Raw genomic sequence first — 26,942 nt, forward strand, 5'->3', positions numbered from 1 at the left:
TCCTTCTCAGCAGGACACACAACAACACATGAGTGCTTAAAAGCACTCATCCACCAGAGGAGTAAAGCCCCTTCCTAATCCACTCCCCCGCTGAACGTGGGGCTGCTGGGTGGTCTGCAAAGCTGCTGGCCCTCAGAAGAAGGGAGGACAGCCTGCTGCCCCCGGGAAGAGGAGGAGGAGGAGCAGCAGGAGCTGCTGGGAGCCCCTCTCGTCCAGCTGGGTTTCCTCTGAAACCTGCGGTTCCCCCAGCTGCCCTGAGCATCCTTTGCCTCCAGCCAGCTCCTGCCCAGCAGCACTTTGCCACGTCTGGATGCTGCTCAGAGCATCACAAAGTGCTGAATGGGGCAGCCCAGACACCACGGGCAGAGAACCAGCCCTGCTCGGGCCCTGGAAGCCGGGCTGGCATCACAGGCTGCCAATGTGAGCCCCCTGTAGTACCCAGGACTGTTCATCACTGCTGCCACACCAGGAGAAATAAAGATGCAGGTGAATTAGAGATAAAACCTCAGGTGGAGCTTGCTGGCTCTCCTCAGGCACAGCAAATGAAGACCCCCTCCCCAGTTTCCCTGGACTCCTGCAAACCAGCTGCTGTTCACACCGGTACCACCCCCACAGCACTTGGATGCCTTTGGCTTCCACGTCCCAAACAGGGCACACACATCACCCCTGCAGGCCATCCTCTCCCTCATTAATGCTCTTGGGTTGTGTTAAAGCAGAACAAAACGACCCGGAATCCCACGGTGCCCAGTGTGGCCTCCTGCTCATGCCAGCCTGGAGGTGCCAAAACCAGTCCTGCACCTGGGCACTGTGAGAGTGGGGGTCTCAACGTGCCAGGTTTTGGGAATCAGCCTGGAAGTTTGGATTTCTACACAAGCTATGGGCTCGCAGGCTCCAGACCTGCTGCCTCTGCTCCTTCCTTAAATCCATGATTAAACCACAGCTTTACAGCTGTAACACTTCCAGAGAGTAAAGCCGATATTCCCGGAATCCGTGGCCATTCCCTGCATCCAGGCACACCTCCCCTGGGAGCCCAGCTGCTCCACCCTTCACAGGGTGCTCCCCAGCATCACCAGTGGTGTCACACCTCTGCACAGCACACCCACAAGAATTCACTTAATTTCAAGAGTTTCATCTCCTTCCCTTCCCTCAAGTCCCCCCCTGTGAAGCTTCCTGTGTTGGACTCGAGGGATAGAAAATAAAAAGGGGGAGAGAAAAAGGTAAAACACAAGCACAGAAAATCCCATAACAAAACAAAACAAAAAACCCTCACAACAAACTACGTCCCTCCTGGCAAAACCCAGAGCGCCGCTTACACAACATCTTTACTCGCTCCATTATTTATAGGGCAACTGAAACATTTATTCCTACATGGAACTACCCGGCGTGCCGGGGAAGGTAACAATGGAAATCCTCCTGGAAGAGGTAACTCCATGGAAATCCTCCTGGAAGAGGTAACTCCACAGTGAATCAATAAGCAGGGCAGCAAAATTGCTATTAATTATGCTTGCGGAGAACTCTGTCCCGCCCCAGCACCGCCTCTTTCTTCAATCAAGGGAAAGAAATGTTGGCTGCATAAAATAAACCCCATCCTGAGCACTGGCATGAAATTAGTTTCAAAGTCAAAGGCATCAGGTTCCAGAAGTTCACATCCCAAAACACCCAGACCCAGACCCTCAACACTTGTAGGGCCATGGCTCAGAGTTGGTTCATAGGGACAGGAGATCCCTCACAACCAAGATTTTTCCCACTGAGCCCAACCTTTTCCAAAGACATTGAGCCTGATCCATCCCACCTCAAAGACCAGGAAGAGCCACCAGGGGCTCTTGGCAAAGCCTGGTGGCACTACCATGCCCTTGTCAGTACAACAGTTGCACCCCCTGCCCCACAAACATCTTTTTGTGGCCACGGATTTCACGGCAAGATGAAGTAATTACTGATGGGTTATGGGCAGGCCGGAGCCCGACTGTCTCAGAGTAAAACTAATCAATAGCAGGTCATCAATAGGCCAATCAATCACCTCTGCTAGGAACTGTGTTCCAAGGAGGCCCAAATCCCATTACTCGTGTCTTGGGCCAGCCCCAGCGCTGGGTCCCCAAAGGTGTTGCCAGATTAAGGGCAGTGTGATCTGCTATTCGGGGCACACAGCACACCAGCCTCGTGCCAGAGCTCACAGCTGGGCCTGCCCTGCCTGCAAGGGGCAGAGTTAAAAACCAAATGAAATTAATACAGGCCAGGAGCCAGCTCGGTGTGGGCTCGGAGAGGGTGCTGAAAATGAGGGATGTGGGGAGTGATGCACCTGCGAGAGAGGGTGGTTCTCTCCCTCACGGACACGGGGCTGTGCCGTGGTGCCAGGCAGGATCAGAGCCATGTGCCCTTGAGCGACAGTCCCTGCTGCACTACCAGGACAAGGGCAAAGGCATCCCTGTGCCCAGGAGCTGCACTGTCAGCATCCTCAGCAGCCTCCTCCCTTCCGGGTGCCAGCGATGGCCGGCATCCCAGGACCAGCAGGACACGCCATGCTGGAGGTCTCCCCTGCTTTAATAGGATCTGTCGTCTGGCAATCTAATTTGATCGAGGAAAACTAATGAAAACAGGCCCTGGTCTGCAGCACGGATTAGCCCAATCAGCCCAGAGTGGCTACTTTATTGTTCAGCTCCCTGGCACCAGCTGTGCCTGTGTGCAATCAGCCCTAAGAGCCATCAGGCTGCATCCGCCCCAGCTGCCCCAGCAGCCCCAGCAGCCTCCAGTCCCAAAGCTCCGGTGCTCGGGGTGCTCCGGTGCAGGGCTTTGACACCCACATGTAAATCAGGCACAAGAACAAGCACAGATGCCACTGATAAGGAAGCATCTCCACCAACACAGGTTTTCATTAGCTTTAAGGGATGTCCCTGGGTTAAAACCAAATCCCATTACTTAGGAGAACAGTGTGTCTGGTGCTGACAGCCCATGTTGTGAGTGCCCAGAGGTATTAATGCATCCCATGACAAGGCTCCTCTGTCCCCTCCAGACCCCAGTGTTGGGTCCCCAGGGCTCAGAGAGGTGGAGCAGACCCACACACAGCATCATAGAATCATCCCATCCAGTTCCACTCCCTGCTATGGGCAGGGACACCTTCCACTATCCCAGGTTGCTCCAAGCCCCATCCAACCTGGCCTAGAACAATTCCCAGGATGGGGCAGCCACAGCTGCTCTGAGCAACCTGTGCCAGTGTGTGAGGAATGGGGTGGAAGAGGACAGGAGAGTGAAGATAAGCACAGAAAACACCCAGACTCTGGCAGTCCCGAGACTCCTCATCTGGGGACCTCGCTGGCAGCATGAGCACAGGTCCTGTGTGTGTCCCTGCTCAGGCTGGCACTCAGGGAGGCAGAGAGGAGCTGCTGTGGGTGGGAAAATACCTGCACCAGCAGGGACTGTCTCCTTCTGCCTGCAAACACTTGCTCACCAGAGCAGACACGGCAGATGCTCAGATGTTCAGCCCTACACATTCAATCACAAACACTCTGGCAGCGCCAGGAACCGCGTGATGACCAGAGGTTGTGGCACCTGTTTGTGGCCACCATCCAACGGGTGCCACACACCGGGGTCAGGAGCACGAGTCCCAGCCCCATTTTACACACACGGGCAGAGCAGGAGGGAGCGCTGCTGGAAACAACACTGGCACTGTGGGCAGGACCTCAAGATGTCCCACCAGATGTGACACCACAGGGCACTGTGGCATTGCCACCTCCAGCAGCACCCAGGGCTGGGATGAGTCCCAGGGCAAGGACCAGATGTGCTGGCAGCTCAGGGGGGTTTCTCAGCCTCTCTCCAGCTCCAGGTCAGTCCTCTCCCCACACATGGGATGCAAACCCAGGGCGGCAAAGAGGCGGGAGGGTTTAACCAACAGGGAGAACCCCCAGGCACAAAGTGCTGGCAGAGAAGTGTGAAGCTTTAGGAGTTACAGCCCTGAGCCACCTGGGACACGTGCGTATTGACTCAGACCCGAGCCTTTAATAAGGCAGCTAACAGCATTGCTTTTACATTCATCCCTCTTACAAGCAGAACATGCCCAGGACAAGTTCATGTTCCAGCTACAGCACTCGCTGGGCTCAACCGAGGGATTACCCAGCCTTGTAGCTACAGCTCGCTCCTCTCCCCTTTCTTCCCTCTCTCTGTTCTGCCTCGGTGTCAGGTCAAGCAGCTCTTCCCTCTCCATGTTTTGGTGTGTGCTCTGCCTGCAGATCACACACCTGCCCCAGGTGAGATGCTCCTGCCCTCTCCTTTTGTAGCTTCCGAGGAGAGGGGTACTCTTTCCAAGTCCTTTTAAAGGATTCACCTAAACATCCCCATTACTGCCAGATGGGCCAGGAAAGCTCCCCAAAAATTCTGCACCTGCGCTCCAGAGCCACTGGCGCTGACACCGCCAGCACGGCTCAGCAGATTAATGTCACAGCCGCGCCACACAAATGTCTGCTGATGGAAAAGTGATGGCAAAGGGCAGGAGGAGACTTCGCACGGACATTAACAGAGGCTGGAGTACATTAATATTATCGACGGGCTGTCAGCGAGGCTAAAGAGGCTGTGCCAGCCCTGAGCAGGGGATGGCGGCATGGCAGCGGTGTGGGGACACCCAGCAGCGGTGTGGGGACACGCAGCAGCGGTGTGGGGACACGCAGCAGTGGCGTGGGGACACGCAGCAGCGGCGTGGGGACACCCAGCAGCGGCGTGGGGACACCCAGCAGCGGTGTGGGGACACGCAGCAGTGGCGTGGGGACACGCAGCAGCGGTGTGGGGACACCCAGCAGCGGCGTGGGGACACCCAGCAGCGGTGTGGGGACACGCAGCAGCATCGTGGGGACACGCAGCAGCATCGTGGGGACACCCAGCAGCGGTGTGGGGACACCCAGCAGCAGCGTGGGGACACCCAGCAGCATCGTGGGGACACCCAGCAGCAAGTGCACTGGCTGTGGCTGGGGACCGTGGGGTGCTGGGCGGGAGGGGAGCAGTGACAGCACGCAAAGACGGCGGCCTTGGGAGTGGGGCTGTGGGGACACAAGGCAGAGGGGCTGGAGGAGAGGGAGGCAGCCGGCGAGCGCCCTGACCCGTGAAGGAGTGGCCCCAGGAAGGCCCCTCAGCCGCCCACATGCTCGCTGTCAGCTCCACGCAGGCCGCGGCCCTGATGCCTTCGCCTCCCCTGCCCCGCCAGGCTGCCCGCGGGGGACGGAAGGCGACGCTCGGGCACAGTGGCACACTCTGGGGAGCACCTCCCCGTGCCCACCGCCCTGGGAACGCACCGGGGGACAGCACATCCCCGTCCTGCTCTGTCCCCGGCAGCCCCAGCTTCAGGCGACGGCTCCGTGCCAGCGGCGGAGCGCGGTCCTACGGCAGCGCTGAAATACGGCAGTGGGAAGTCCCCTACTGCTCCCTGTGTAGCATTTTATCTTAATAACATTTTATCTTGGATGACAAGCCTGTATAATGTGGTTTAAAAGCCACGGCTACGCTGACACCAGAACAAGGAGAAGGAAAAAAGCTCTTTTCTCCCGTCTAATACATTTGCTGAGGTCACAACTTGCGAACCTCTCGCTGTATCTCGCTCGCCAGGCTGGGAGCCGCTTTGTAGAGCAGCTCAGAGGCAGCGGCGGGAGCTCAGCCCTGCTCCTCCCTCCCGCTCAGGGTTCCGGCTATAAAGGCTCTGGCTCTCGCTTTCCTTTGCAGTTTTGGCTGGAGAAGGTCTGTTGTTCCCCCCTTCTCCGTGCAGCGAGTGCTGGAGGCTCTGAAGGGGGAACCACGAGGCTTCACTGCAGCCCAAGGTGTCTGAGGCTGAGTCCCATGGAGTGACCTGCCTGTCCCAGCTGCTCGGGGGGGACAGGTAAAGCCACCTGCACCAGCAGCACAGCCCTTGCACAGCCCAGACTGCCTCCAACAGGGCTATCCCACACCACACTGACCATCCAGGGCCACCACGTGGATCACCACTCCTGCAGAACCCAAATTTCCCGGGCATGCTGCTCCTGCTGCTGCAGGCACCACAGCGATGCTGCACAGCACAGCATCATTAGGGAGACAGCAATTCTGGTCTGATTGCCAGTGGTTCACAGCAAACATGGCAGGCTCTGCCTGCTCGGAACAGAACCGTGGAATCACGCTAAAGACAAAGGATGCCCAAAAGAAAGACGAAAAGCAGATATTAAACCAGAGAGAGGACAGCAGCACACAGCCAGGTTGACTTGGGGAGGGAGAAGACACTGACCCAGCAATGAGGGTTAAGCTCTTCTTGTGAGAGCTAATTTAAGGTCAGGCAAATCCTGCTGACAGATTATTTTTCACCTAAAACGTTCAGATCGGTGGCTCGGCCACCGCAGCGCGGCAGGACCCGGAGAGCAGCTGGAGGAGCTGCTGGAAGTGCCGTGGCCCAGGCTGGAGAACAGGACAGCCCTGTCCCTGCCCAGGACCATGAGCAGACCCCTGCCCCACACTGGGGTCCCCGTCACGCCAACAGCAGCCAGAGCAGCCCAGTGGCCTTTACCAACACCCAGGCAAATGCCCCCCTGTGCAGGCACGCTGGTGGTGCCCCAGGAGGGACGGGAGTCTCCCCCCACCCCAGGCTGTCACTCTGTCACCTCTGCTGTGACAGACAGACAAGCCCCAGCTCGCAGGACCATCAATTATTCACACGCACTATTTCTAAATATTGATGTTAAAAGCAAATTCCCGGCTTGCCCCTCGCCTGCATCTCCAAAGGGATTTTCACACCACAAGGAGCCACATTCCTGAGGAGCCACTGGGGAAAAGAGACACAGGGAGGGACCTTCACTGCCACCAGCGAGGTCTGCTGGCACCGGGTCTGGGGTCTGCAATTCAGGGTGGGATAAGAAACCCCTGGGGCTGGGGAACATCCCATCCTGCTCCTGAGGGATTCAGCCCAGCTGAAGGAGCAGGGAGGAAGGCTCAGGGAATGAAAGGATATGTCTGTCAGAGACAAAAGGAGCTTGCTCTCCCCCTCACTCATTCAGAAGAAAATATTTGTAAACAAACACTTCCTGCTTGTGTTTATCCAACTTTAAGAGACTTCAAATGGAAGCCTGCTCCCCACACTGTATCATTACCCTTCATTATCGCAATTTTCCAGGCTTTAGGTGGCTGGAGAAGGAAAACACAGGATAATGCACCACTCAGAAAGCTGCAGGAAGTTAAACTGGGAGAGAAGCAAGCCCAAGCAATCCGGTGACACCAGGTCCACGTGGTGGGCACTGTCCATGCAGACCCAGCACAGCTCCTGCATCCAGGGCAGGAGAGGAAGAGCGATTCTGGCCCTTTGAACAGCAAAGTGTCACAGCCACAGACACCCTGACTGGCCCAAAACACCAGGGATGCTCCAGCTGGATGCTTCTCCGGGCTGGAGCACTTCACCCAAGCCATGCCAGACCATCCTTACTCAAAAGGTCTCTCCTCCCTTGGCCTAAAGGGGCTCTGGTGATGGACTGAGTGTCCGTCACACACAGACAGCTGAGGTTCCACTGACTCGCTTGTCATCAGTAGGTGCTGGAACAACCAAAGGACAGCTGACAAATGCCCACAGGAAAGGAACACTCTTGAAAGAGGGAAGGGCTCCAAAAAGAAATCTCATTTGTAGATCATTGCCTTGATATCTCAGCATTTTTTACTCCACAATTCTGTTTCATATAGCCCTGTTTATTGCACTGATATCTCATCCTGCCGATTCATCTCGGATCGTCGTTAAGGTTCCTCCCCGGCTTGCAGAGATGCCTCTGCTTATCATAAAACTCTATGTTGAAATTTCAGATTAATTAAAAGCTGTAAATTGCAAAGCCAGATGCGATAACTCACATCTTCACCCTTCCAAAAAAAAAAAAAAACACAAAACCAACCAAAAACCAGGAAAACGAGGAAAGTGTGAAAGTTTCTTGGTTTACAGCACAGCATGTCCTCCGAGATGGGTTCAGCCCAAAGCCACGTCCCTCCATCCTCAGTGTGACCCAGCCAGCGCTGCCACCGAGGGTCCCCAGAGACACCTTGCACGTGGCAGGGGGTGACTCGCAAATCCCCGGTGCCACCCCGGTGCCAACCCGGCGAGGCCGGGGACGACGCTGCCGCTCAGAGCGCAGGGAGAGGCGATGCTGGGGAGGGCACCGTGCCAAAGGGCCCCCGGGCGGGAGGGGAGCCCCGCAGCCTCCCAAAATTCCATCTGACCAAGCTCCGCTGTCCAGGGAGCCGGGGCGACGCCGGCGGGAGCGGGTCCCGCCCCACCGCCCACGCAGCTGCGGCAGCGCGGAGAGGGGACAGACGCCATCCCCCCCCGGGCCGGGGACGCTGCTCCCCGTGCCCAAGGACATTCACGCAGCCGTGACCACCATCTGCTCGCTGGCAGCACGAGCCAGCTCCGGCTCCAGCGCCGCGGCATCGCCTGAACGCAGGCACGGGGGTCACCCCCTGCTCCTGCCCTGCCAGCCCTGCTCCAAACACCACCTTCCCGGCGCTCCACTCACACCCCTTAGAAAGGAGGAAGAGGAGATGTTTCCTCCAGTTCCGCCCAGTTCCAGCTGCCCACAGCTCCCCTGCAGGCTGGTTTGACTGGTGCTCCTCCCGCTGCCCTCATCCCGTCACTCCTGGGCGCTCCAAGAGCGGGGCAGGCAGCAACATCCCTCCCTTGCCGAGCTCCACTCACTGCAGATCTCTTAATGCATTTCTTGGCCAAGGGTGAGGAGATTAAACACGCCGTAGAAGGAGAGCTGACACAAGCTGACAGACCTGACTCTTCTGCACATGCATAAGTGCCAGTCCTCATCACAAGGATGCTCATTTGCCAGCCTCATACCTATCACTTGGGCTGGGAGTCAATCTAAATAAAGCAAATTCACTTGTTCTGAGGGGGAGAGGGAGTCGCTGGGCTGTCATAAGGTTGAACTCAGCTGGCATCATTCTAAAGTGGAAGGTGCTGCAGGAGCAGAAAGCAGAGGGCTTCCAGCCTCCCAGGGGCGAGAGGAAGGGAGCTTTGCTTTGCTTGAAAGCAGCTGAGCCAGGAGAAACCAACAGCCCCAGGCCCATGGCTGTGAGGAGCTGGGCAGGGGAGTCACAGAGTCCCAGGATCCCTGAGGTTGGAAAAGCCCTCTGAGACCATCGAGTCCAACCTGTGCCAAATCCCCACCTTGTCACCCACTAAGTGCCACACCCAGCCCTTCCTTGGACGCCTCCAGGGATGGGGACTGCACCACCTCCCTGGGCAGCCCTACCCATGTGCCAGAGGTGAGACACGAGCACAGCCTGGCACATGGCTGACTCCTCCTGCTCACCTCAGCCAGCCCTGCCAGGACAGCAAAATTCACTTAATTCCACTCTGACACAGAGCCCAGCCACCCCCAGATACTCAGAGACTGCTTTGGGTTGGAAGGGACTATAAAAATCACCCAGCTCCACCCCCTGCCATGGGCAGGGACACCTTCCACTGGACCAGATTCCTCCAAGCCCTGTCCAACACTTCCAGGGAAAGAGGATCCACAACTCCTATCCCTCTCCTTCCCTCCTTCCCTCCAGTGCTTGGTTGCAAGGATTAAGACTCATTTCCAATGAAGTTTTCATTATTTTCTGCTCTCCTTCTTTATTCCCCAACTGATTTGCATTACAAAAAAATTAAACAAAAGCTGCTTTTTTGAATCTCCACTCATTACTCCCATTACATTTGTTAACATCATTATCTTCAGCTGAAGATGGCAACTATTATCAAATGTTGCAGAGCTGCTGCAGACCTCTTGCTATATTACTCTGGAAAATTGCTTTAATGCTTATGCTTTTAGTGGTTTGAAAAAACCAGCTATAGCATTAGAAGCCATAAAGAAGATAAAAAAGTGCATCATTCAATAATACGTGCGTTTTTTCCCCTTTACACTGAAATATAAATACATGGAGATAATGCAAGATGCAAAAGCTCTTCCTCCTCTTCAGTGATCCAGCACGGACCCTCTGATCTGACCCTCACTGTCTTCCTCTCCAACACTTTTCTTCAAGAAAAGTTATTTTAATGGAAGCTTGGCTCAAAAGTAAAACATTCTAAAGACAAAATAGTTCCGATTTTCCAGATTTAGGTAAAATATTTCTGAAAAGGGAGAAAGGCCCAGGGCATGGGTGCTGAATTGCTGGGTTTAGCATGGAAGGAAAGCCCAAGGGACAGGCTGAGGCGGCCCTGGCAGAGGGAAGGCGGTGAGGAGGGGTCTAATGACAGGGATATATCTCAGGGTCCCCCTGCCTCCCACTTCCAACTGGAAACCAACACGGAAAACCCTTGGAGCACTGGTAACATCTCTGCTCAGCTTGGCTCAGCTTGCCGGGAGGGCGTTCCAACCAAGAGAAGAGGATTGAAAAAGAACAGGCTAAACACAAGTGTGCGGAAGCTGGAGAGGCAAGACTTGGCAGGGCAGAACGGAACTGGGGCTGGGGCTTCCAAATCTCCCTTCCAAGGAAATGATGTCGCCAGGGTCACCAGGAAAACAAAATAGACAGAAGAAATCCCTGTGAGGGTGGGGAGGCCCTGGCACAGGGTGCCCAGAGCAGCTGTGGCTGCCCCATCCCTGGCAGTGTCCAAGGCCAGGTTGGACAGGCTTGGAGCAACCTGGACTAGTGGAAGGTGTCCCTGTGGACTGTGCTACTCCTCATCCAGGCCATTCCAGCTCTGAGGATGGGACAGCACAGCTCAGGAGCTGGGACCGTGCACAGATCCCACTCCAGCATGGCCAGAGTTGATTTATGGCAGTTGCAGGAGAGGTCAGGGCTCAATAGGCTTTCATCGATCAGTTAATTAAACCCAGGCAAAACAAACATAACGAACGCAAAAATTTACAGCCTCTGCCGTGGGTTCAGGTGCAGCTGGAGCTAAACCTACCCACCTTCTCTCCTAACAAGCCAGGCCAGGCTGGGCTTTTGAAGGGGACCTCTGTGGAGTGGACAGGATGTGCACTCCTACCTGCAGCACAAATAGGACTCCTAGTAAGAGCCAGCTGCCAAAACTGAGGCAGCACAGAGGTGCCAAACCCTGCCAGAAAGGAGCCCAGGGTGTGTCTGTCCCCCGGCACAGGCCCTGGCACGCTCACAGGGTGGCACGTGAAGCGTGACACCACACTGACCCGCTTTAACCACGCGCCACCGCAAAACCCACACAGCCCCTGCTGGAAGTTCACGCTTGGTCACACAGCCCACGAGACCCACACAAAGACATTTAAATTATCACTTTGTTTTCCATCAGGCTTTTGGTGTTGATTTAAGCTGCCCAAACAAATAATTATGGTCTTATCTCCATCACGCAGCAGCATTAGCCACAATTCATCATTTTTAGCTTGTTTCAGGCATTGTGTATATACAGAGAAATAAAGAAGGAACTCAGCCATTCCCATTTCATAGGACCTGGCATTGCAAGATGGGCATTTGGTTAAATCTGCTCTTGACTAGGACAAAAATGTAATCTCTGAAGAACTCTGCAGGAAAGAGAAACACGTGTGTTTTTAACAGCTTCAGGAAACGAGACCATCAGATCTGCAGAGCTGAGGAGCAGAAATGATGCTCAGCGGGGGCACACAGGGATGTGGTCCACACCCTTCCCTTTCCCAGCCTCAGGCAGGAGATCCCCCACCAGATTTCCAGCAGTGGTTATGCAGCTGCAAACTGGAGCCGGAGCCCTCGACACCCAGAGCACTGGAAGAGCCAAAACCTGGCTCACCCGGAGAGCCAGGCCGGAGCTAACAATGACTCACAGGCAATCCCCAGATAAGACACGACAGGTTATGCCAGAGCTCTGCCAAGAAAGATCACGGAGATGATTATGAAGTTAATTCTTGACACCGCCGGGCGCGTGTTGTACATCCAGTGCATGCAACAGCCATAGCTCCTGTTTAAACACCGGGACGTGCCAGGATGTTGGATCGATTATACAACAGCGAGTGCAGGGAGCAGTGCTAAGCACATGGAAGCCGTCCAAGGTGCAGAGAGAGTTCACCTGGGGAAGGCAGCAATCACCTCCTTGGGAGGAGCTGCGTGGCTTGAACCCTGCCTGGCAGGAGGAAACCCCACGCAGGCACCCAGAGCCGGGCACCTGATCACCAGCCCTCGCCCAGGGGGTGCTTCCCAAGGCCTGCTGCTTGTGAGCACTCACTCTGTGGCACAGCTTTGCTCCTGGGATCCGTACGAGTGTGAAACAAGCTGCAGAAACATCAGCGCTCCTCCGCGCTCGGGAGGCGGCTGTGAAACCGCAGCGCCAACAGGGCTGCAGCGCCAGGCTCTGGCACCCCGGGCTCGCAGGGCCAGGCTGCACGCACAGCACACGGGCTGCGAGTCACAGCGACACGGAATGACACGCGAGGGGCAGCTCCAGTGCTGGCCCCAGCTCCTGCTGCCTGCAGCACGCTGCTCCTCCCCGGTGCAAAGGAGATCTGCTTTGTGGGGAGAAGCAGCGACGAGCCATCAGTCAGGGGCTGAAGCAGGGTCTGGTGAATGCAAAGCCATGACCAGCACGGAGTTTTTATCTCAGCCACCATTAAAATTCCCCAGGGATGGGGAAACACAGACGGGTCCTTCCCTTTACTACCCAGGGATGGGGAAACACATCCCAAGCTTCCCCCTGACCAGCACAGGGATGATCTCTGTGCTTGCACCACCATTTGCTGCCCCAGCCCCGTGACAGCATTTACAGCCCTCCACAGTGCCAGGCTCCAAGCACCAGGCTGGCTTGGGCAAGAGAAACCACTTCTGCTCAAGCTGAGTCTGCCTGTGAAGGGTACCCCTCACTAGGGATGCCTGGCACGGAGGGAAGAGCGGGCACGGGGAGGATGGGGAGGGGCGACAGCACTCAAGCAAAGAGGACCCAGCTGGTTGTGACATGCTCAGCCATGAAAAATTATAGTTTTAAAGCTGCTTTCAGTGGAAAGACCCAGAACAGGCAACGGAGGCTCTGGAAAGGAATATTAAACACTGCAGAAATAAAAGGTATTGCTCAAGAGAAAACATAACAAGGCTGAAACCCAGCGTGGTGCAGCCTTCAGATGAAATGGAGATGAGCTGCGAATGAATTGCTCCCTCTTAAGGGAATTTCTGGCTTTTTAAGGAGGGAGGGCACACCCGTCCTTCCCGGCCTCGCCGGAGGGTGAGGGCGGGGTGGGGTCCAGGGATGCTCCCCAGGGCACGTGGAAGCTCCCTGCCCGGCCGTGCCAGGGACTGCAGCTCCTACTGGGCCCTGCCATCCTGCCCGTCACCGGGAGAGCCAGCTGGGCACCATCCCACTCTGGGGAGGGTCTGCATGCAAAAAAAACAGAGACCAGGAGTCAGGGCAGAGCCCAGAGCTCCTAGAGCACAGCCGGGGAGGGTAGGCAAGGCCCCGAGGCTGCCAGCGCTCCAGAAGCATTTGGACAACCTCCCAGGCACAGGGTGGGACTGCTGGGGGTCTGTGCAGGACCAGGACTTCGATGGTCCTTGTGGGTCCCTTCCAAACCAGAATATTCCACAATTCTGTGGTCTCCTGCCAGTCCCCCAGCCCTGCACAGGTCCTGCCATACCCAGCCTCTCCACGTGCCCCATTTCCTGGTGACATGTTACATGAGAATCTCAGTTTCCAGTTAAAAATAACACCAGTTTCTAACCCTCGAAGGTGCAGAAAAACGTGACCTCTAAAAATCCCGAAACTGAAAGGCAAAGCAAATGAGTCCCAAATTTGTCTACGCTATAAACGTCAATTTCTTTTTGAAAGAAATGAATGTTTTTGATGAATGTTTTCTTGAATGCCTGCTTTTGGCAGTGCTGCCATCTGTGAAAAATCTCTGCCACACTCGCTATTAAGATTTCATTTCCAAGAAGAGCTCATAGCTGCTTTAATAAATGGTTAAAAGATTGTCAGGGGTCCAAAGGGCCAGCAGCTTGTTTACCACAAGTGGCTTCTGTCACCAAGCAAAGCACCTTTGACTGATAAGCTTACAGCCCGCCAGGCCACATGCAGCTTCCTCCCAGCCCTCAACGAGCCGCACTTTGAGAAGCACTTTAGCAATGTCGGGCACTTAGGAGCCTAATCCCAATCGACTCTGAATGAGATTTACAGTCCTGAATGGCCAGCTCGAATCGGAGAGGTCCCTGGGTCACGCTGAGCCTTGCAGAGGTTTCACCCCACATCCCCCAGCCATGGACTGGCCTTCAACACCACTCATTAACAAAAAGCACAAAGCCTCACCCCAGTGAGCCCCCAGGGCGGGCTCTAGGCTCTGAAGCAGCACCAAAATCCCTCAGAAGGGGCTGAAGGCACATCCAGCAGCCCCAGCCAGGGCTGTGCCCACCAGCCTGGCACTGGGGAAGCCCTGCAGACACCAGACCCAGAGCAGCCCACCCCTCTCTAGGGCCGCAGACCCCACGGTCTGTGGTGTATCCGTGGCACAGCAAAGGGCAGGGACCCGAGGAGCCTTCCCTGAGCGCGTCAGCACCAGGGCTCCACGGCTTATGAAATGGAGTCCTGAAATGGCTGGTGTATTTGTAGATCCTCGGCGTGACTGAATCAAGAGGAACAATAAGATCTTTTTCCAGATTCGGCAAACATCAGTATAATAAAAAAAATTAATTATATGCTTGAACACATGCACCAGAGCAATGCCCCGTATTTTCTCCTAATTGTTCTCCAAGCCTTGCAGAGCCACATTTAAATAAAAATGAAGCAGTTATTTAAACCGCAATTAAAGATGGAGCAATTTATTTTTAAACTTGAACTATAGTCAGCAGAGCAAGAGGGGAGGAAGAGGGACTGCACTGGGACCCCTGGTGCCACGCAGGGCAGATGCCACCGGCCACTGGAGCCGCGCTGCTCCAAGAAGGAAGGCAAAGGCAAAGGCACAGAGCAGAGACTTCCAACAGCCCCACAAAGGGATGCTGGCTGCTTCCTCCCCATCCCACAGCAGCCCACCCCTGACCCCACAACCCCATTGCTGTCACACAAAGGACGAGGATTTGGCTTGCACCTCCTGGGAAGGCTTAGCCCTGGCTCCACAGCCGGGATCAGCTCCTCCCCACCCGACGGGCGGGAGGTTTTGGGTGGCATCTGCACCACTGGGGTCCTTCCCTTCCAACCAGGGGCTCATTTTCTTCCAACCAGATGCCTGTCACCACAAGCCCAGCTTCTCCTCCCAAAATCCAGCCCTGGGAAGCCTACCCAGGGGACTCAGCCCGGCCTTCCCCGGAGAGGTGACCACCAGCCAGTGTCCTGCACCCAGCACAGGGAGAACCCTCGACAGCAAGAGGCGGCTGGGAGGGGGCTGGGGAGGGAGGGAGGAAGAGCAGCAACCACAACAAAAACCCACCCTCTCTTTTCATAAGACAGCAGAATTTATCAGCCTGCAGCCCTTCACATCTGTCTCCTCATACAAAATGAAAGAGGCTTTGAAAAACAGAGGAGATGAAATAAAGCCGTCTGTGTGAGGAAGCTGGCATCTCTGCCACTGTCACTGTCACCATGGCAGGAATAATGACCGTGATTGTTTCTGCATCTGGGGATGTGCGCGGGTGCACGGGGAGGAGGGGGAGGAAGACGCACACCCACACCACCCCCACCCCTGTCCACGAGCCCCCAGCCCCGTTTGGGATGAGCTGGCCAGGCACAGGCCACCCTCCTGGTGGCACAAGAAGTGGTGACTTCAGCTCTGCTGCAGCTCCTCTCCCTCGCAGCCCAGCGCAGGCCCCAGGGGCAGGTGGCTCAGGCTCACACAAACATGTGGTTTGGGAAGAGGTTTGACCTGTACAGCTCGCACATCACTCAGCTTTGCTGTAGCAATTACTGCCCGGGCAGGCTCCGCTCCCGGGGGAGACCTGGGGCAGCAGGACAGGAGCCAGCAGCGGCTTCTCTTCGTTAGATGATGTTTAAATAGAGGTATGAAAGGACAAAGATTGGGGCTGGGGGGAGAACCTGAACGTGCCAGCAAACCCATTTCACAGAGCTGGCTTTGGCATTTTACTGGGATGATTCTCAGTGCTGTCCTGTGCAGAGCCATGAGCTGGACTTTGGTGGGTCCCTTCCAAGTCCGGATATTCTATATTTCTATTCTGTTCCAGGATTTTCAAGAGGACTTCGGAGCATTCCAAGCCCATCAGGCTGGCAGCAGCCTGCAGAGCACTGCAGGCAGAGGGGTCACTCCCAAGAACCCCTCAGGCAAGGTGGGCCATGGCTGATCATGGGTTACATGCCCATACAGAGCCCCCCAGCCCAGCACCCACATTGCCCTGCCCAGCGCATGGAGTGCTGATCACAGCCTCAGCCTGAGCTGCTCCAGTGCCTTACAGAAACTCCCATCCCAGAGGACTTCAGCTCTCTGCCAGCAGGAAGGTTTTTAAAATGCACAAAAGCATTAGAATTTATCAAGTGCCCTGTGAGCAGGGAGACAAGACCACGGCCCTTGTGGTTGATTCAGCAAGGACCTGGGCGCTCCAGGCTGGGTTCTGCGGGCAGGCAGGAGGGTGCTGGGTTCAGCAAGGTGCACGAGGCACGTGTAGCACCAGGTTTCATTACCTGGTGCTCAGCTCCACTGCCAGCTGTGCCCTGCAACCTTCTCTGGGGGCTGGTGCTCAGCACAGAATCCTCTCACAGGGATGTGCGGCGCACGCTCCAAGAGTCTGCGAGCGACTCCAGGGAAGCCCAGACGCCTCTAAGGTTCATCAGCCCCAACACTCTCCTGCCCAGGTCACGCCCCATCTCCTCATGCCACCGGTGGGGTGCTCCAGGGCACTTCCCTCTTGTCCCCAACTTCCCGGCCATCGCCTGGAAAACCTCAGTGTGCCATTCCGAGTGACTGGAACGACGTATCCCAGCGCACAGAGTCACCCTGGGACTCGGGAGAGCCAGCAGAGCCTTCCTCCATGCATCTCCTCCAGCTGATCTCTTCCTCCTCCTGCTCTCTGCACTCCAGGCAGAGACTGACATCCCGCCTGCCTCCCACGGGATCTCCAGACCCTCAGGCATCCCTCCCCTACAGCACAGCTGCTCCTCAGGGTGGCTGGAGAGTAACACAGGTGCACTAAAGGATGGCCCTGGCACAGGGTGCCCAGAGCAGCTGTGGCTGCCCCAGCCCTGGAAGTGTCCACGGCCAGGTTGGATGGGGCTTGGAGCACCCTGGGATAGTGGAAGGTGTCCTGCCCTTGCCAGGGTTGGGATGAGACAGTCTGAGGTCACTTCTAGCCCAAACCATCCCATGGTCCTGTGACCCCTTTCTCTGCTCTCAGACAAAGCTTCCCTCCCCTGCAGACGCTGCCACAGCACAGCAAAATCCACCAACAGCTTTGGTTTGGGACAGCCCGAGCTCAGCATCACCAAATCCCCATTTGGGTCCTGCTGGGTGGCCAGGGAGGCTGGGAGCCTGCGGAATCAGGGCACCAGGAGGTGACGCGGGGAGCGGGGCGGCCACCTCGGCTCTGGCAGCGCCCGGGCTGCGCACAGGCTGCTGTTTACTTGTTGTGGTCCCTGCGTGTGCCGTGTGTGCATGCGTGTGGAGATTGTCTCCAACGTGACTCTGCATTATCAGGGCTATAATGAGTCCTTGTTAAAGTGGATTTGATGGAATAATTATATTCCAAAAAAACCTGCGGGAAAGCGCTCTCCCCTCTTAAAGGGCAGGATCATCAAACGTTCTCGCCACATTATTTGCAGTCACACCTTCTGCTGCATCTGCTCCTTTTAAAATCTCTAACTCCAATCTGATCTGAATATATAAATCTGAATTATCACAGCAAAAGGAGATGTGCTCACACCTTTTTTTATCTGTTGCCATGGCGATTAGATAAAATTCACGCCAAGTCTCTGGGGAAGGATGAAATGATTTCAGACAGAATCTCACCCCACTTGGTGAGAATAACGCCTGGAGCTACTTCCCTCTGTAACAGGTCTGGGCACATGTCGCAGCCAGAGAGGGTGGCAAGGGGTGGGGGAGAAGCCAGGACACCTTTGGAGATCTCGAGGTCGACAGGGGAAAAGGTTTTGCAGCACCCCCAGACAGGGAAGGACAGGACGGCGCTCGCTCCGATCACATCAGGCGGCTCCGCGCTGCGGCTCTGCCCGTCCCGGCCACAAGTGACAAAATCCAGCTGAAAAGGCCAAGCCTTGGCCAGCCTTGTGCCCAGCGGTCCCCCTCGGAGCTGCCTGTGTGGGGATCGCCCCCTGCACACGCCGGGCAGGCAGGGCAGCCCGGGAAGTGCCAGGCCACAGCCACCAGCTGCGGGCTCAGCCACAGGGGACAGCAGGGACACGGCAGCGGGGTGGCCTCGTGCCCGGCATGCTCCAGCTCACGGCCTCCTGCTTTGAACCAGCCGGGGTTATCCCACACTCGGGCCAAACCAACCCAAAACACCGACCCTCAGCGACTCCTCTCTGCCCCTAAACCTCTCCACGATGCCAAACACACAGACAAGGGCAGCCTTTGGCCTCGCCGTGTTTATTCTGTCCCAGCTTCCAGCTTTTCCCCAGTGACAGGAGCCTGATGTCCCCCAGAATGAGCCCATTGACACAAGGACAATGCCGAATTATCCAGCTCCTGGCTCTTCTGCCCCCTGGATCATCCCCCCCCGTGCCCCTCGGCACGCAGCACCTGCCCGGGGGGGAATGCTGTGCCCAGAAATCCCAGAAATCCCAGAAATCCAGCCTCCTGCCTCATCCCTGGACTCACCACGTCCTGGGATGGATTGCAGTGGGATTTGTGTGCAGTTCCACTTCTGCTGTCTCAGAGAAAAAAAAAAAAAAAAGTACCAGTGGCGAGGTGAGGTGCAGCAGAGGACAGAGAACATTTTGGGGGAGGACTGACCACATGGAACCACGAGGAAGCTGCTGCCCCTTCATTGCTCACACCACTAAACAGCTGCTGAGAGGAGGTTAAGGACCCCAGTACCAGCCTTGGGGACATCTGAGGATGGGACAGAAAGAGCCACACAGGTCAAATGAAGCTCACAGCTGCAGCACCACAAAGAGATTAACTCAGGCAGAGATATTTTGGAAACTCCTAAAAGGCTCAGCCCACAACACACACAAAAACACCTCTAAAACTTCACAGAACTCAATGGGTTTTTTTTCAGCTCCTTCCTTCTGGCAAGCTTTACGTTTTGCTTTCCAGAGAAAAGGCTTTGTGGATAACCAGTGACTAAGTACATCCTCATCTGCGCAGCCCTCAGAGGATTTGTATCAGGCTGGTGACAAAGGCAGCACCCTTAGAAACGCTGGTACCTTGACAAGTGCTCTATTTAGATTTTTTCCAACACAACCTATCAAGTACACAACACTGAAGCAGCAAATAACAGCTCAGCTCTGGGTTTGCCAGGCTGGTAACGCTCACTGCCTCCAAATCCTGCTGCCCTCGCCAGCTCCAGTGCTGTTCTTCCCATGGGCACAGCCCGGACAGGTGACATTTGTGGCCAGCAAGTGACACAGTGACATCCCTGAGCCAGCTGGGGAACGGTTTGGGTGCGAGTGCACGGGCACGTGTGTGCTCAGAGGGTTGCCAAAGCCAAGCAGTGCCCAAATGAACACCTTGCGACTGCTGAGGAGGGGCTGAAATTGCTCAACCCCCACTTTGTGGTATCACAACAGCTCCCTGTGCTGTTCTTGCAAACTGCAGCTGGACAGGCACCTGGGGAGTGCCCACACACCTGGGCTCCACACTGCCACCACTGCCACATGCAGCAACAATAAAACAATAGAAGAAAAGCTGTTTACAACGTCGAGTTCTTAAAGCAGCTTGCAGCAGGATTTTCTCACTCTCACTCTGTGGAAAAGGGGTGAAGGGTGTGTAAACTCTGCTCAGCTGCTGTGCTCCCATCCAGCACCTCAAGTACACACCAAGATGCACCAGGAGCAGCTGAGTTTGAGGTGTGATTGTCCCCCCAGGCCCTGTCCTGTCACAGCTGCTGCCCTCCCAGACAGAGCAGCAGAGCCCTGTGAGCAGGGCTGTGTCTGTGGCAAGGCTGGGAACACGAGGCAAGATTGATTCTGATGTGAGCACCAGCAAGGCAAATGGGTTTTTGAAAACCCTGTAATTTCTCCGCAACCCCTGACTTCTCTAAACACACAGCAGCACAGTCAGGTGGGCACTAAACAGAAATGAGCTGCACTAATGATGATTTATGTGCAGGGTAACCTGCCATAAAGAGTTTATCTTTGATTTCGGGGTATGTTACGGTGTTGCCAAGTTAACCAAACAGCACAACTCGTCACCCAAACCCCGGTGAGGGAGGCAGCAGCTCTCCAGCTGGGTTCTTGCCAGCAAGGCACCACCGAGGTTCTGCACCCAGCAAAAGAGCAACAAGATTTGGCTGAAAAAATGTGAGAGATTGGGAGCCCTGTAATCCCAATTAATAAAGAAAAGATGAATCAATTGTAGAATTATAGAACAATTTATCTTGGAAGAGACCTGAAAGTCCACCGTGTTCCACCCCCTGCCATAGGCAGGGACACCTTCCACTATCCCAGGGTGCTCCAAGCCCTGTCCAGCCTGGCCTTGGACACTGCCAGGGATCCAGGGGCAGCCACAGCTGCTCTGGGCACCCTGTGTCAGAGAAGAATTTCTTCCTAGAACCCGAGAAAGCTCACGAAAGGTTCCCCCCAGCCACATATGGAGGCAGAGGTTGAGTTCACAAGAGCAGCCCCAGGGGAAGCACTCGCTGTCCCTATTTCTGAGCTGCAGGTATTTTGGTTTGGTTGGGGAAGAGACATTTACTGTGAAAACAGTCAGCTAAAAAGAGCCACAAAGAAGCCTGGATGGAGATTTCCCCTGCTCTGCACATCAGGACTGTTCCTCCCCTGCTGCACCTCGAGCTGCTGGGAAGATGCCCAGCCTTCCACAGGGAGCACCAGAGCAAAGTTTCGGGGAAAGCAGCGGGTTTGGCACGCTGGAGTCAGGAGAGAGCACCACGTTACACAGGCAGCTGTGAGCACAGCTCAGGTGCAGCGCTGCAGTCCCTGCACAGCCGCCTCTCACCGGGCAGAATCCATCGCTGGGACCAACAGGGACCGCGGGGCCTCAGCACCACATGCCAGCCCTCCTCACCTCCACCCCATTCCCTCCCCTCATCCTCCTCACTCAGAATCAGGGCAGATGCAGAGGTTCAGCAGAGGTCAGGAAAAAACATATTTTTGGTAACAGCAAAGCCAGTTTTAGCTCTAACACACCAGCAACAAAAAAAATAAGCTTCAGGCAGATACTATATTTGTAATCCAACGGCAAAACATGTTTGCTTGTGTTGACTCTGCACTGTAACACAATTTATATGTTCTGTCTTTAGGGTAATTATTGCTTTAGAATGTTAAAATCGTTCCACCCTAATTAAATCATCATATTAAAAAATCCACTGCCACAGCAAACTTGGGAACAAGTCTGGTTAAGATCATGTGAGTGCACGGATGCTCAGTTGGCACACCCGCTGCCAAGCCCACCGGCCACGTGGGCTCCATCCTCCAGAATCCCAGACCAAAGGATGCCAAAACTACTGAGAAAACAACACCCCAGGTTGTCCTGCTGATGGACCTCATGTCCCACTCATCAAAGGCACCAGCCCACAGCATCACCTGCATCACCCAAAATGCATCAAGAGCACCACCAAGCACCTCAGTGCCCCAGGGCATGGACATCACAAACTCCTCATTCCCACCCACCACTCAGAAATCCACCTTGTGCTCCCACATCGACACAGAAAGGCTGGCAAGTCTGTTCTCTGCCAAAGGGTGCCTGCCCGGGTGCCACTGGCCCAGGTACCTCCAGGCACGTGGTTTATGCTGGGTCAGCACCTTGGCTGCACTCAGGGAGCAAAGGCCACCAGCAAGAGCCACCACAGCCCCCAGGAGAAGCGGTCATCTCCTTCCAGGTGAAGCACTTTGCTCCTTAAACTCCTCCTGCCAGTCCCAGTCCTGCTCCCAGTGGCCTCTGCTCCCCACAGCAGCACTGGCACACGGAGGAGCACCAGGACTTGCTGACCTGTGAGCAAATATCAAGCACAGAGCACTCACTTTGGGCAAAATCCTTTAATTCCCTCTGGATCCCCTGGGGGAAGCAGTTATTGATTGCTTTACTACCAGCTTACACACGCTGTGCCGGGCAGCCAGCGCTGCCATCAATAGCGGCTCCGCCGAGGAGCCAGGAGGTCACCCCGGACCACGGGGACACGGAGCTGGCCCCACGCTGTGCCCAGAACCTGCCACAGCCAGGCAGGAACACCTGCCAAAAATCACAGGGAAATACCTGGGGAAAACACCTGCACCTGCAGAGTCCCTGAGCAGAGGTGAGCGGTGCTGTCCCTCCCACAGCCCCTTCCCCATGGATGGAAGGCAGCTTGGAGAGGGACAAGGCCCAGGCTATGAGGCAGGGACATGGGACAGGGAGACCAAGCAGGTTCCACCCCAGGGAAAAGCGAGATGATGGCAAGTTCCTTTCCCTGTGGCTGAATCAGTTGTGAAAACTCACAAGAGAAGGTGGGATTTTGACTAGAGCATCATCCTGACAAGACAAACACCAGCCCTGACTGCAGGAGTCAGACACAAACAGCACAGGCAGGTACCCAAAGCATCCTGCAGAAACCAGGACAGGGCACTTGTGCTGCCAAAATTACACTGAGCATCCTTCACCCTAGGGACACCCGGCCAGAGCACCCAGGAGAGCCTGGACACAACACCTCTGCTCACACCAGCAGCACTTTCCAGTCTGCAAAATCACCAATTAAAGCCTTTGCTGAGCAGCACAGGCACAGACAACAAGGCAAAACCAGACCCTCCACGGCAGCAGATGTCACACATGGCAAAGCAGGTCAGATTTCCAAGAGAACAGGTGTTCCTCTCTTACCTGGGATGATAGAAACGGTGTCTTTCTCCCAGGATACAACGCTAACATATTCCTGCACTGAAGAGGGGATGAGGCACTTGAAAACAGCCACGTTTCCACGCATCGACCTTTGGTCCTCCACCCGAACGGTGTACGGTTCCCTGAAAACTGTGGAGGAAAGCAGATGGTTGGTAGCATGACAGTGCTGGAGGAAAACACACTTCCTCTTGCTAGAATCCCACGTTTCCCAAACAAACCAACCCACCCAGCCACACACTGCTTCCATCCCAAAACACCTTCCCGGGGAAGGAAGCGACTCTGCTGGGGAACGCGGCGCTGAGCTTGGGACAGAGCGACATCTGGCCCAGGTCCTGCTGCTGGGACCTGCCAGGCTCCCCAGCGTCACCTGAGCTTGCCAGACTCAGTGTGGGGACCAAGGACATTTTGAGTTGTAATGTGCATTTCACCTCTGGATGCTGAAAATGCATCCTGGGAGAGACAGCCCATGACACAGCCTGGGACCCTCCAAAACCCACCGCAGGAGTATTTAAGGCAAGCAGATGACAATTTTCCAAGCCATGCCACATGCTCCCAGCATGTGCCCTATTTCTCAGGGAGATGCACATCCCTTTGACAGCTCCTTGCTGCTCCCTGGACCAGCAGCAATGCTCCAGGAGCACCTGGAGCTGGGTGAGGCGGACCCAGCTCAGCCTCTCCAGCAAGACAAGGAGATGTCACCAGCTCCAGCCACCACAAACTCTTGGAATTCAAGTACAAAATGCATTTGGGGGCAGCTCCCTCCTTACTGTGACAATAATTGTGCCCTGTAGGACATGGACACGATTGCCATCATGACAAACACACGCTCACTTGGTCACCTAACAACATTCCCTGGCCAGAGCAGGAGCAGCTCAACAAAGCTCTCAGCAGCCCCACAAGGAAGGTGTTTTCCCTGAGTGGGAAGTCCCTGTGGGCATCGCATCCCACACCTTGCACAGCCAAGCCAGCAGCGAGAGGGTGACAGCATTTCCACCCTGATTTCCTGGGCTTCCAGAGCTCCCTGCTCAGAGATGTGCCACGAGGGCACGGGGAGAAGCCGCCACAGAAAGGGGCTGCAGAGCCAAAGCAGATTAACCAGCAAAAGCTTCCTTAATCACCCGGAGCTGAGGTTTATTCACAGGCTTTAAAGGCCAGCGGGGAGCACAAGGAGCATCCTGAACGCTCCCTGCCACCACGACAACCCCAGCTAGGAGCAGACCCTTTCCACAGCCCCACTGCATCCCTGACCTGTGCCAGCCCCACAGCCAGGGCTCCAGGCTTTTCCTGCCACCAGGAATAACCCCAGGAAGGCAACACACAGCCACAACCAGCGCACTTAAACCTCTCCACTGGCTGGAGAATTTTGGTCCATGGGCTCGCCAACAGCTTTCCCAAGACTTCCAGAGATCTCTTCCCTCATATTTTCAGTTTCCACTGCATTTTATTGTGTTGCTTGCTTTCTCCAGCTGTAATTGGCTCTCTGTGCTGCACTGCCATTAGAAAGCACTGGAGAGTGACTGGGATGTGGGATGGCCAGGAGGGAGCAGGAGCTGGGAATGTTCCACAACCGTTTCCACTGCCATAAACCCAGAGCAGCTCCAGGAGCTGGAGACATCCTGGTGGCCCCACTGGACATCCACATCTCCTGCTAAGAGAAAGGGAGGCTGAGCTCCCAGCCCAACAGCAGGGGTGCATTCAGTCCTGCATGGAGAGGGGGATGAGGGCCAGGACTCCCTCTCTGTGATCCCAGGGCAGCTCTGGGCACGTGGGATCCCAGGAGAGCCAACCCCGCCATGCCTGGCGTGAGGAGAGCACAGCTCCACATTTACTACACCCCATCTGCTCCTCCACCACGCTGTGGTTTATAGGTAACCTGAGAGTGCTGGTAAATAATTCACTCTGCAGAAGGGGGTTAAAACCAATTTACTCCGCAGTACAAGGTATTAAAATAAAAAAACCCTGTAGTCACTTCTGTCACGTTCCCTCTGCTAGCCCCACTTTTAATAGGTTACATAATGAAGCCATTCCTGGGCTATTAGCCCTCCTCAGCCTGGTCAATAATTTACTATAATGGCTTTTGGAATCAGCTCTTTGCCATATTCCTCTTTTTTATTTATTTATTTATTTTAATTTTTTTTTGTTCTTAATAAGCCTTGGCAAGCTGGGGCTGGGTGCTGCAGTGGGAACAAGGCTGTGGGACACTGAGGAGCCCCCAGCGTGGACAGATGTGGCCCAGCTCCTCCCACAGCTGGGAAAAGCCTCTGTACGTGGCTGGGTGAGACAAGCCCAGTTCAAAGGGAGAGGAGCTCTCCTGCCACCAGGCTGCAGCCACACCACGTTCTCCAGGCACTCGCTGGAGACCTCCAAGCTGCACCTCCCACCCAACACTCTGCCCTTCTCCCTGCTCCATCCTGTTGCAAGAACCCAGTGCAGCAGCCCTGGTTCTGCACTTGATGGGCCAACCGGCCATGGAGAAGAGCAGGGAGAAACCAGCCCCTCGTGCAAAGCCCAGCGCCCACAGGGAGCTCCTACCTGCTTTAACACGGATGTTTGGGCTCCTGATTTTGCCAGCCGAGTTCTCCGCGGTGCAGAAGTAGTCGTTGTCATGGATAAAGCTATTGAAGGCTGATGGCGAGAAGGGGTAGAGCTGCAAAGTCCCATTGGCATGGACATGCCGGATGTGGGGCACATCGTAGATGTCGTCACCTGTGGCCAGGTACCACCGAAGGACGGCGCTGGGTGACCCTGCTGCCGGGCAGGGGATCACCACCCCCACTGTGCTGGAGAAGGTGACCTGCTGCAGGGAGTCGTTCACAAAGTAGAGGCTGGTTCCAACATCTTCAGCGTGTGCTGTGGACAAAGCAGAGGCCACAAGGGCGGGCGGTCACTGCAGGGATCGCCATCCCGGTGGCACAGAGATCCCCCTGGCACAGAGACCCCCCTGGAACAGAGACTCCCTGGCATGGCCCCCGCGCCCTGCGTGCGGCAGAGCAGGGGAGCGCAGGAGCATCCGTGCACGGCTGGGAGCACACAGGCCACCTTCACAGGCCAGCGCTCCTGCTGCCAGCATGGATGAGGGATCACAGGCACCTCGGCAGGACAGCCAGGGGCTGTGCAGGCGAGGATGGACACCCCGGGCAGCCCCCGAGGTTTCCCCCGGGGCACCCGGCTGGCTCTGGGCACCCACACCAAGCACAACCACCAACGCTGTTCCTCCTGCAAACCCCGGCATTCCTGTGATCCCCCAGCCCGGAGTAGCCCCATCCAGCATCCCTGATCCCCCACAGCCCCCCAGCACAGCCCCATGGGCAATACCAATACCCAGTGCCCATCATTTCCAGGCAGGGCAGAGATCTCCCCTGTTACCCCACCACTGCCTCGGAGCCAGGAGAGGGGCAGGAAAACCGGGATCAGAGCTGCTGCTCTCCCCAAGAGCCACAGGGAGGGAAGCCCAGACCCACCCTGCCCTCAGCCTGAGCTTCTCCCAGGCATCCCTGCACCATCCAAACGAGGACTGACGTGGGTTCAGGGGCACAGTCCAGGCAGAGCTTGTGGCCACCTGCATGCCCAGGATCAGCTCTCACTGCTGGAGAACAGCGCTTCCCTGCTTGGGAAGTAGGGAATGGACCTCTGCACCCAACTCCTCCGGCCCCTCCTTCCCTCTCTCCAGGACCACGAGCTGCCCCTTCCCAAGCCAAGCCAGCGAAATTGGCTATAAATAAGGATGAGGAGGCCCCCAGTCACTTAGATCCGCTTTCTTTTTTTAGCCGCACTCTTTCCAAGTGGGCGGAAGGACAGGGATCTGGGAAGGGCCCTCGGCGGGTGTATTAATAGCTGCGGCTGAGCGCACGCCCGTGGTGCCGCAGAGCCAATAAGCAGATCAGCACCGTGCCGCCGGTTCAGAACGAGTCACGGGGGACCCTCCCTGACCTCGATTCCTTAATTTGGGGAGGAGGGGACGGCAGCAGGGGGGAGAAGGAAAGCCTCATCCGCACGCCTCGGCTCCGGAGGCGGCCACTCACCCAAGGAAGGGCTGGTTGAGTGGCCACGGTTGCTCCACCTCCATGCCAAGCTTCTCCAGCCAGGTGCCTGTCCTGCCTCGGAGCT

General features: G+C 55.9%; 1 protein-coding gene across 1 annotated transcript in view; it reads right to left on the reverse strand.

Moving 5' to 3' along the window:
* Positions 1–26,942, reverse strand: part of DSCAML1 (DS cell adhesion molecule like 1) — a 95,099-nt gene that overhangs the window by 61,381 nt on the left and 6,776 nt on the right. The window contains exons 2-3 of the mRNA XM_068994519.1: positions 25,368–25,685; positions 22,818–22,964 (exon numbers count right to left, since the gene is read on the reverse strand). Of these exons, the coding sequence (XP_068850620.1) occupies positions 22,818–22,964; positions 25,368–25,685 (465 nt within the window). The remainder of the gene's footprint in view (positions 1–22,817; positions 22,965–25,367; positions 25,686–26,942) is intronic.

This window comes from Aphelocoma coerulescens, chromosome 24 (genome assembly GCF_041296385.1).
Source record: "Aphelocoma coerulescens isolate FSJ_1873_10779 chromosome 24, UR_Acoe_1.0, whole genome shotgun sequence".
Classification (NCBI taxonomy): Eukaryota; Metazoa; Chordata; class Aves; order Passeriformes; family Corvidae; genus Aphelocoma; species Aphelocoma coerulescens.